An 11,524-nucleotide genomic window follows, 5' to 3' on the forward strand; every position below is an offset into this window, starting at 1 on the left:
GCACTGTTGAAGGAATAAGGAGCAGAAGTTATATTACTAGTTGATGTATACAGTGACAGTAAAACAGCAATACAAATAGCAGCAAATCTTGTATTCCATGAGAGGACGAAGCATATAGAGATAGATTGTCATTTCATCCGGCAAAAAATTCAAGAAGGACTGGTGAAAACTCATCATATAGGCACGAGGGATCAAGAAGCATATATTCAAACAAAGGGGTTACCAAGAGCTCAGCATGACATCTAGTTGGCAAGCTGGGAGTGTTGAATATCTTTGCACCCACCAGGTTGAGGGAGAGTGTGGAAATAGGAGTCACGTGACCTGCACTGTATAGAAGAAGAAAGAATTGTTATTTATTTAAATAAGTCGATTAGTGATAGTTAGTTTTAATAGTAAGACGACAACTGTCATAGGAGTTAGTTTTTACTGTATACATGTAACTAAGATGTAAAAATACATATTCGATACATTCTATACAGAGTACTTTTTCTCTCTGAAAAGTTTTCTTCTATGCTCCTTCGTCTCTAATGGCGGATTCTATTTAAGCTCAAATCTTCACAGGATTAATGTAGTAAGTCTGAATTCTTAGAGTTCGCAGGAGGATGATGAACACACACAAGAGACACCCATTATGTCCAAAAAATACCCATTATAATTTTTGGACAATGGCCATATGAATAAGACTTTTGGTTACGGCCGACTCCTTTGGATTTTATTATCATTAAAAAAGAAGAAGATTTATTTATTATATATACATGATACATCAATGGGAAAGTCTTCAACAAAGGTCAAAGTATAAGATAATCACATGAGAAAGGAAGAATGAGGTAAAGAAGGTTGGGGGTGGGATGGGACAACTGTCAAAAAAATAGATGGAAAATTGGTTTTACAGAGGTTAAAATTACATTTCGGGTAAGTCACATGATACTAAAATTCAACCAAAAGGAGGACCAGTCTCATCATCTGTATCCTCAATAATGCTAGAATTATTACATTATAATGAGCACCAAGTGGACTGTCTGACCATATATTGTTCACTTTGTAATTTTCCTGTTAAAATAAATGTTTCCTTTAATCTAAGTCTAGAAAAAAAAAAAAAGAATTCCATAGAAAAGTCATATCAACATTTGCATTGAAAATAAATTCCATTGTTGAATGAAATAAAAACATCCCAACGCCCAAAGGAAAAACAGCACCACCTTCTCCTTTACCCTTTCCTCTCTCACTCCCCCCACCCTCAACCAAAAGGAAATTCTTTTTTCTTCTCATATACTATTTTCAATCTGAATTTTGTGCGGGCATAGAGAGTAATGATTCATAAAGGGAACTCTTTCGATGCTTGGAATTGAGACGTAGCTATTGTTGTTGTAAATATTCAAGCCAAATTATGTGTGTTTGAGTCATCTGCAGCAAGTGATCGTCTATAGAAGGTCTGGACTAAGCAAAGCAGCTGATACTTTTGATACAAATTCTTGAAAGAAGAAGCACAGAGGAGTTTACTGATCATGGTTTGTATTTAGAAAAACAAACCATGCTTTTTAACTTCTTTATATGCTTTCAGTTTTAAAAACTTTTGTTTTTACATGAATATAGATGATCCAATAATAGAATCCTCTATTATTTTTTTTCTTTTCTTTTTTCTTAATTTCCAGCTAGGAACAAATAGTTTGGTTTTTCTTATTTCCCCTTCTCCCTTTTTCTTTCTTTTGAACAAATTTTTCTTTACTTGTTATCTTGGACTAAGTAGGATGTTAAGACCATTTTCCAATGAATATTTCTTTTTATTTTCAGACTACTTGATGCAAGAGATATATGGTCTTATAAAGATGTTGTTAGGGTCTTCCAAAATTTTCAGTATCCATTATTAAATCTATCAGTTTTACAGAATTTCCAGGAACGAGATTTTATTTTATGGAGTATTATATATGGTTCTCCCCGTACCTAATCAAGTTTTTTTTCTTCTTGGCGTTTTAAAGAAAAATGAAGTACACACTACACAGTAAAGTTTCGTACTAGTAGAGGACATAAAACAAGAATAAATGTTGCAGGATTTTAAATCAAGAAAACTTCTGCAATTTTTGTTACTCCCATCTTTATACCTGCCAGCTTCAACAGTCTTTATTTGACTATTAACATTTCTTTAAGTCATATATCTACTTACATTTATATTGGAGTAGGAAAATGATAAACCACGCACTAAGAATTACCATTAAATTCCAACAGACTTGTGCCGGTTACAATTAGTTTCTCCCATCTGGCTTCTGCAAATTCCCGACTAGCAGCTGATACTGTCAGAAATGTTTTTTCGTACCATTAAGGGCAGGAGAATACAATGTTAATGCTGCAGGCAGAACAACAGACTGTAACTAAGTACATGGTAAAACTGAATTTGTGTTAGGGTTTGCCCTGATTATCTAATTAAAATTGCTCTTTCATATTTTACTAATTCTTTTCTTGGAAGAAATTTTTTTGTACTTTTATAAATCAAGGATATTTCCTTCATGCAACATAACAATAGCATTTATCTATAATCTGGTCCTTATGAAAATCTTGTTTAGGAGGAGAATTTATTCTCTAAATAAGCTTTTTTAATATGTATTAAAGTAGTTTTCTTATATGTAGACATATTAAAATAGTATACATCTTTTAGTATATTTTCTTTTGTATTCTGACTTATCGTCATTCAAGGTTTGCTTGTTAACTTTCACTGGTTCTTTGTTATTTTGATTCCAACAATATATATATATGTTGATTCCATAGTTGTTATATGTAGAAGTGTTGTGGCATCTTGTACATAAGTTACCATTAGAGGGTTAGAACAAGATCAAGAAAAAGCTTTACAAGGTAGCTACTAGCTAGTTATGTGCCCTCACACTAATGGCTTTGGGCACACAAGTTGAGAGACTCAATGGTTCACGGGATTCTGCATGGTAGCCAATTCAATTATCTATTTTACCATGAATAATCTCTTTAGTTCTATTCTCTTCAAGTCTAATTTTATTAACTTATTTATTCATACACAATCCAGGCTTGTTTCTTTCACTGAAGACCTCTTTGCCTGCCTAACTTGCTCAGAAAGTTAGAGGTAGCCATGACAGAAAATTCAATGAAACAAGCCAATGAAGAGATGATGACAAATACTATGGAATACATTATGGAAAAAACATCTTCAGATTCTTCCTCTCAAAGCAAATTGGTCTCATTCGTTGATCTGAACGAAGACAACAAAGGGGAAAGTGATGAAGAAGAAGAAGTCATTGAGATTAGTGTGGAAAACAGTAATGAGAAAACAACGGATGAAGGAAACTCAGAAAATAATAACAATAGCTCCGGCAATGGACGTGTTGAAAAGAAAAACGTAAGGCATTATGTTCGATCAAAAATGCCAAGGCTCCGTTGGACTCCTGAACTCCATCGCTCCTTTGTTCATGCCATTGAAAGGCTAGGTGGTCAAGAAAGTAAGTCTCTACCTAATGCTTGAAGATCAAGTTCTATTCACATTTACTCAACATGTATTTTATTGAGTTTAACTTCAGCACAATAACAATGTAAAAGTATTCTTACACTATATATCTTTTACATTGTAAAATAATTACATGTAATAATAACTAAAAAGTAAGATTTATATATAATCCTGAATATAATGATTACTACATAATAAAATAAATAACTGAGTGTTCTCTTTAACGATATAAGACTTTAGATAATACGATCACACAATCCATTTATAAAGCAAGTTATCTACTTCAATATATTAAAAAATACAATAGTGGAAAAGTTATTTATTGTACCTATGTGTATAAGTTACCTCCTTATTTTATGAAGGGCTTTTAAGAGTCAAGGAATTATTGAATTAGATGCTTTCCTTTATTAACTAGCTATAAATGGAGATATTGTCGCAAGTATGTTTAAAAATTTGACCATTGTGTATCTTCCCCCCTACAGATGTCAAACTTTATTATAAACTGGTAAAAGAAAAATAACAAAAAATATATATACTATCCGTTTTAATTACATTTCTTTAGGTGACCTCGTCTGTTTCTTAGTTTATGTACATTGTTATAACAAAAATTATTGTTGCCACATTTGTTGTTTATGATATTGTAAAATAAGATTCTTCCTAGTTTCCAGAAATATTTGTTTAATGTTTAAGGTCAACATGGGTTGGCAGGAGCCACACCAAAGTTGGTGCTCCAGCTGATGAACGTGAGAGGTCTCAGTATTGCCCATGTAAAAAGCCATTTGCAGGTATTGTGAGTTGAAATACTTATATTCATCAAGTATGTTTGTTAATAATTTTTTCTTAATAATGAGTTAACTCATTACTTTTATTTGATCCAGATGTATCGAAGCAAGAAACTTGATGAATCTGGACAAGGTACTTATATCATCAAATTTGAAACTTCTTTCCTTTCAACCAAGTATACATGTTAATTATGATCATTTATCCTCCTTAAGTTACCAGTTAATTGTCCTTATCTACAATTGGCATGTAACTTTAGGCTGACAAAATGCTCTTAACCCATTTTCTTCATGTGTTATACTAACTATGAATATTGATGGTGCTTCATTTTGGTATTATAGTGTTAGGTCGTAATTATAGAGCAATGCAAGGAAGAAGCTATTTCTATGGAAACGTAGGCCAACGATATAACCCTCGACAAGATTTCAAGATGAAGAATGGTGCCATTGTGTTAGCAAGGAATTTTAATTATGATCATGACCATGTTAAAGGCCATTTTCGAAATTCCTTTTCGAGACCCCCATATCAGGCCAAAGACATCTTTTCCAGGTACAATTTCACCTAGTCAATGATAAGCTTCTACTTGACTTGCTTAACTATTCTTAATAATTTGTGATTTCACATATATACAGGTAATGGTCTACATTGTTTCCTAGGTTACTAATCCCACTTTTTTTTTTGAATATTACCTACAGTTATCTTTTAATAACGACATGATACAGTAACAAAAAACCTATATTTTCATTATTTGGAAATTAAACTCAATAAACAAATGTACAGGTACTTGCAGTGGTCTTCCAATCAGGGAAGCGTACTTAACACCACTCGAGAAAAGCTATGTACACCAAGACAATTTCAGAAAAATGGAGGCCATGAAATTGGCCCCGTCAGGTCAAGCCAATTTCTTGAAGAGAAAAGGTGGCCTCCGAGTGAATTCACTGCCAATCAGTTGGAGGAGAAAATTGCTGATTTTTCCAATATTTGTTCAGCTAAAAACTCCCAATATTTGCTTCAACAAAATGTAGCGCAACCATATTCCAAATGGAATTGCAGATACAATACCCTTGAGCAAAATTTGGAGACACCAACAAGGCTTGAGGTAAATATATAGAAGCACACACATATATATATAGCTCCTCATATGGAGTACTATTATTTATTGGGATTTCATCTTTCCTTGTTTCCTTGTTGTTGCATTACTTCATTGGTAATTTGACTTTGCAGATGAAAGAAGACAAAAGTTTCATGACCGGAAAAGATTGGTTACCTGATTTGCAACTAAGATTAAGCAGAAGCACAGAAAACAAGAATGAGAAGAATACTCATCATCATAGCAAGAGGATGGATCATCAGTCAGAAATTAACACAATGCTTTCTCTTTCTCTGCCTACTTATTCATTAAGTGAACCTAAGAGAAAGTAGAGTTTTAAACCATACAAAAGTTTTATATTAGCTTGTTACTTTAATATGTTCAGACATAGTAGAACCGCCTATGTACGTAGGGGGTGAGTACTTGAGATCTGACCATGCAATTAGCATAGCAGGAAATTAATGCATTGGAGTGAGATCTCCTAAGTACTTGCCTTATAGGCCGTAAACATACCGTTTGAGTTGCCACTTATCCCTCTTATTGTTATTTTTCTTTGTTTAAGAAAGCCAATTTTTAGTTTTGTCTATGAGTATACTGCAACTATATTTAGGATAGACTGGTACAACTATTTAAAGATTACCTTGTTATTTGTATTTAGTCTTAGTTGGATATTCCCTTAATTTCTTAGGATATAAGACAAATTTTTGCTCTTTGTTCTGGACCCCTCCAGAACAAATCATGTCAATTTCATTAGCAGCAGGTCATTAAGACAAAATGAGAATATAAAGATAAAAAAATTTAAATATAGTAAGTGGTAATTTTTTCGACGTAAAAAATAATAGTGTTTGTAAAGATGGCATTTGGGCCTAACTCAATTTTAGGGGTGGCAAATGAGCGGGTTGGGCTGAATTTGGGAGGGCCCAAATGGGTTGAGTCATTAAATGGGTTATTGCCCAACCCAGCCCAAAATATACTTGGGCTAAGATGGGCTGGGTCAAGATGAGCTAAACAATGGGTCATAGCCCAACCCGCCTCTTGACCCATATTTTAAAACTATGCTCTATCTTGCATAAAGCCTTTTACCTTTTGTACACCTATGTTTTTTTTTAACTAAAATTTCCAGACAGAGGTCTAGGTTGTGTTGTATTCAAAAAAACGCAAGAGGGGGACTAGACCTTACCTCAGAAAATACAACAACGATGATTCCATCACCCTAAAAATAACAGGAAAGGAGGTTCATATATAAACCCTCCTTCCTGAGAATCTATGAACATATTTTTCGTACTTCGTCCTTATACTAGGAAGTTGCCATTTATCTAAAAGGAAAGGTCCTTTAACACTATTAGGCAGTTTTTGGAATGAGTGGAACACTCTCCTCTAATTTTTTGTAGTAGCCAACTTTGCAAGACAATCTGCTACCTGGTTACCTTCTCTAAAGCAATGCTTGACATAAATTCTAGCATGTTGAACAATGTTGGAGGTTCTATCAATCGCCATCTTGATCTTCAAGTTGTTAGTATCTCTTTCTGTAAGCACCTCAGCAATAATCATAGAGTCAAGTTCAAGAGAAAAATTAGTGTATCCATTTTGGCTACACCATTTCCCTCCAAACTCAGTCGTTTTTGCCTCTGTCATATTGTTACTATCACACTTGATGGGAAAAGAAAAGGCCATAATGAGATTACCATGACAGTCCCTGACCATCCCACAAATGCTTGCTTTTTCACTTTTCTTGCTAAAGCTACCATCAGTATTAACCTTGATAGTTCCCAGTAAAGAAGGTTCCCATATAACTTGCATCCATTTTTGTGATGGCCTGAGTCTCTCAATTTTTTCACATAATGAAGGCCAATCTAGTTGAGTAAAGTCACCTGGTATGTATTTGGAGATTGCTGCTTTTAAGGTCCAAATGCTTTGATGTCTCATGATATTTAGTTGAAACTTCTTTTGCTTTCCATATCTACACGTATTTCTCTGCTTCAAAAGTTCCCAACATATGACCATGGGAGCTATCTGAAGGATTTGTTTATGCACTTTATTATTGGCGCTTGTCTCCCATTATCTCTTGAAGGTACACAGGTTTTTGTTGGTGTTTGATTCCAAGTGCATTTTCAATAGAATTCCAAATGAAGTTGGCTACATCACTATTGTCAAAAACATGTTGCAGTATCTCCCACCTGCGCAGAAAAATAACAGGAACATCTTGAAATGATATTAGTGCCAAATCTGCCTATAACATCATCAAAAGGCAATCTAATTTTAAAAAGTCTCCAAGTGATAAAAGAAATTTTAAAGGGGATAGAGCTAAGCCAGATTTTATTTATAAAATTTTTTTTTTTAAATCTAATAGATTGCTATGCTGAATTAGAAGAGAAATGTCCATTATTAGAATATTCCAAACAGGAAAGTCTTCTTCATTAGGATCACCAATATCCAATTGAACAATGAAGTCAATAAGATGACCAGGGAGAACTTCACTAAGCTTGTCGATATTCCATCCTCCATTATGCAAAAACTGCTTCACTTGTACTTTAGCAGACCTACCACCACCTTGTAAGAGATTGGTTAAGGCACTTTTACCGGTCCAATTGTCCCACCAGAAGCTACAGTTACCTTTTTGAACTTCCCATCTAATGTTATGCTCTACATTGTCTCTAATCTTTAACATATTTTTCCATATATGAGAATCAGCTGGACTGAATCTTTTGTTCACCGAATGAGCATTTTTGCAGTATTTATTCTTGATGAAAGTGGCCTAAAGGGAAGGTTGAGTTCTGAATCTCCACCACCTTTTGATGCTAAGTGTGTCAATGATGTCCTCCATTTTCCTGACATCAGCTCCTCCCTCATCTTTAGGGAGACAAAGATTGTTCCATGAAGGCTAATGATATTTATTTCTACCTTCGTTGGAGCCCCAAAAGAAATTAGCAAAGTATTTCTCCATGAGCTTAGTAATTCCTGTGAATGCTATTCTGATCTAAGTGGTCTTATTCTTTGTCCCCTGCTAGGAAGCATTACTCCTCTTTTCATTCAAATTCAAGAATATGACCGATACAATTAATTGGTCTGTGCGCCTCTCTTATTACTTTTTTGTATCCCCCTGTTTTTCGGACATAGCAGATAATATATAAGTGAAAAAAGACTGCATGACATGTTTGATCAAGATCATTCTCCCCCAGTAGACATCATATTGGCCTTCCATCCATTGAGCTTTTTGATAATTTTGGAGAGCATACCATCAAAGAGATTGCTTGTCTTTCTCCCATAATATATAGGGCATCCCAGGTAAGTAAATGGGAAAGATTTATCCATAAAACCAGTGGCATTTCTAATTCAGTTGATTCTATTGGCACAAATGTGAGGAGCTATAAAGAAATTCTTGTCATTGTTAACTTTCTGCCCAGATGCCTTTTCATATTTGTCAATAACCTTCTTGATGAGCCTGATGGTGATATTGTTACGTCTACAAATAATAACAATACCATCCACATAAGCTAGATGGTTAATGATTGTCCCTCTGTGATCCATACTAAAAGGAGTAAAGCTAATAAAGTCATTCAGCTCATTGAGAGATCTGGAAAGAACCTCAGCTCCAATAATAAACAAAGAAGGGGATAACGGGTCCCCTTGTTTGAGGCCCTGTGTAGATGTGAAGAAACTAGTTCTTGCCCCATTGATAATGATGGAGTACCAGACTCCCTGTAGAAACCCCAGATAAGGTCAATCCAATTTTTAGAGAAGCCAAACTTCCTCATTACTGCCATTAGGAGGTCCATGAAATTCTGTCATAGGCTTTTTCCATGCCAAGCTTTATAATAGCATTGTGTCCTTTGTTCTTCTTGTTCACACCTTGTGTAATCTTTTGTGCTAGAAGGATGTTTTCAGTGATCAATCTTCCTTTGACAAAGTCACTCTGATTCTCAGAGATGAGCTTCTCTAGAATAGGATTCAGGCTTCTAGATGGGATTTTGAAAATAATCTTGGTCGTAAAGTTACTCAAACTAATAGGTCTCAAATCCGAGAAACTACTAGGAGAGTCCACTTTAGGTATAAGAGCAAGGCAGGTATGAGAGAAGAACTTAGTAAGTCTTCTACCATTGAAGACATCTTGAAAAAATTATGTAATGTCATCCTTAATGATATCCCAGCATGTTTGAAAGAATTTCCCATTATAACCATCCGACTCAGCTGTACTAGTAGGACTCATGCTGAATACAACATCTTTAATCTCTTCAATATCAAGAATGACTATCATCATCATTAATACACTGAGGGATATAATTGATGATATCTTGATCCCTAAAATGGTGTTTGATATTAAAGAATTGTTGAAAGTGGTGAACAGTTGCTTTGCCAATGTTAGCATCTCCTTCAATACACTTACCTTTGTGGTCCTTAATTCTATGAAGTTACAGTCTTCTCCTTCTACCTCTAATGGTGCTATGAAAATATTTAGTGTTGGAGTCACCTTCTTCAAACCAATTCATCTTAGCTTTCTGCCTGAGAATGGCATCATGCATCCCCATTCATTTAATGTATTCTGCTTGGCCTCTGTTCAATTTAGCCCTAGAATGATCATTACTGTTATTGAGATTGATTTTCTCAAGGTCTTGCATTTTGTTTTTCCAAAACTGGACTTGATCAAAGACATTGCCAATGTCTTCTTCAGACCATTGAGTCAGCCTTCTACTAAGCATTTTAAGCTTTTGTTGTAACCTCCACAAAGGGTTGCCATGAACTTGATTACTCCATACTTCTTCTACTACTTGCAAAAAATATGGTTGATTAGTCCAGAAATCAAGAAACTTAAAATATTTAATCCCCTGTTGATTAAGATCATGACATTGAATTAGAATAGGCCTATGATCAGACCCAATTCTAGCCAAGTGATTGACTAAATTATTTTTGAAAAATCTGAGACCATCAATCATTAATAAACATTCTGTTGAGCCTCTTTCAGATTCTTCTTCTAGGTTCCCAATTGTTACACAATGTATATTTTGTCCCAACAAACCCCAAATCCATCATACCATAGTTATTCATACAAGTATTGAATTCAAGACTTTTATTCATTTTATGAGGTCTGCCACATTTTTTCTCGTCGGGGCCTAGAATGATAAATCACCGCCGACGCACCACAGACCATTCACCTGGAGATGAGTGCTCTCTAAGCTACTTCATAAATCTCTCCTTTCTTCAGGAGTGCACTTAGCATAAACTATTGTGAGATAGAGATCACTATTAGCCGTCCCATAATGCAATTTAATAGTGATTTGCTGATCATTGTTGTTCAAAATAGTGGCCATATTGTTACCTGACCACATGATCCAAATCTGACCATTAGTATTGGAGATACAGTGTTGATAGCCAAGGAATTTCCTGAACCTCTCAATTTGATTGATGCTGGCAAAAGGTTCCAAAATTGCAACAAGTTCCACCTTATAAATGGTAATCAGTTTTTTTTTAACCTTGGTAAGGCTTTTTTGGTATTGACTCCTCTAATGTTCTAGAAAGTCGCACTTATCATGAAAAAATCAGAGAATTAGAATGTGTTTCCTCCTTTAGGAGGTATAGTATCTTTGTTTTTGTTCTTTTTTCCTATTTTCTTCCCATTTTCTTTGTCTCCTATGACCTAAAAAGAACCCTCTTTCGATTCTGTTTGTAGTTGGTCATCCAGAATCATGACTATCACCCTATTAGGGGAAGTCACTTAAATTTGTTGGCTTGTAACATGTTTGTCCTCTTTTAAATTGGATTCAACATTGAGATCGACTACCACATCAATCATAGGGAGGTTTCTAATCTCAGAAGGTATGTTGGTTGATTCATTGACGTAGTCTTTCAATATAAGAGCTTTCTTTACTGCTTGTCTTTCCTCTTGATCCCCATTTTCATTTTGATCTCCATTTTCTTGTATAGATTCCTGATAGTCTTCTTTGGCTTCACTATAATTTGGAGATCTAGTGCCTTCATTATTGCTTCAATTTCTGACTAATTGATCCTGACTATGAGCTTCCCCCTCTCTATTGTTGCTCTGATGACTCTGTTTATCCTTGGTCTTAACATGTTCACTTCTCTGATCAAGATCTTGTAAAGCCATTGTTATCTCTTTGTTGCTCTTCTTGCCCTTAGTTGTGACTTCTGAAGGATTGATCATAGGTTTGAAGATGACTTTAGCCTTCTTCTTGGGA

The 11,524-nt window shown here is 34.8% G+C and overlaps 2 protein-coding genes across 9 annotated transcripts; one reads left to right on the top strand and one right to left on the bottom strand.

Annotated features, from left to right (window-relative positions):
- Window positions 1–1,147: 1,147 nt before the first annotated feature.
- LOC107790101 (uncharacterized) lies at window positions 1,148–5,913 on the top strand. 8 transcript variants are annotated; one of them, XM_075250228.1, is made up of 9 exons: window positions 1,148–1,508; window positions 2,224–2,377; window positions 2,774–2,930; window positions 3,029–3,458; window positions 4,154–4,248; window positions 4,342–4,378; window positions 4,585–4,792; window positions 5,024–5,342; window positions 5,468–5,913. In XM_075250228.1, exons 4-9 carry the CDS (start codon window positions 3,092–3,094, stop codon window positions 5,663–5,665), a joined length of 1,224 nt encoding a protein of 407 aa, XP_075106329.1. In that variant the 5' UTR covers window positions 1,148–1,508; window positions 2,224–2,377; window positions 2,774–2,930; window positions 3,029–3,091; the 3' UTR covers window positions 5,666–5,913. The 8 variants fall into 8 exon arrangements, with proteins under 8 accessions (XP_075106329.1, XP_075106331.1, XP_075106335.1 ...); XM_075250230.1 differs by having other exon boundaries at window positions 2,777–2,930; XM_075250234.1 differs by having other exon boundaries at window positions 1,148–1,430.
- Window positions 5,914–8,666: 2,753 nt separating this feature from the next.
- On the bottom strand, window positions 8,667–9,097 carry LOC142178059 (putative mitochondrial protein AtMg01250). The gene is made up of 2 exons (XM_075247383.1): window positions 9,092–9,097; window positions 8,667–9,032 (listed from the first exon to the last, which is right to left on the bottom strand). The coding sequence occupies exons 1-2, from the start codon at window positions 9,095–9,097 to the stop codon at window positions 8,667–8,669; spliced, it is 372 nt and encodes a 123-aa protein (XP_075103484.1).
- Window positions 9,098–11,524: the final 2,427 nt, after the last annotated feature.

Source organism: Nicotiana tabacum, chromosome 3 (genome assembly GCF_000715075.1).
Source record: "Nicotiana tabacum cultivar K326 chromosome 3, ASM71507v2, whole genome shotgun sequence".
Taxonomy (NCBI): Eukaryota; Viridiplantae; Streptophyta; class Magnoliopsida; order Solanales; family Solanaceae; genus Nicotiana; species Nicotiana tabacum.

Coding starts and splice junctions, on each gene's coding strand:
- LOC107790101 (XM_075250228.1), top strand. CDS start 3,092: ATGACAGAAAATTCAATGAAACAAGCCAATGAAGAGATGATGACAAAT. Junction 4,249..4,341: donor ATGTAAAAAGCCATTTGCAG/GTATTGTGAGTT, acceptor TATTTGATCCAG/ATGTATCGAAGCAAGAAACT. Junction 4,379..4,584: donor ACTTGATGAATCTGGACAAG/GTACTTATATCA, acceptor TTGGTATTATAG/TGTTAGGTCGTAATTATAGA.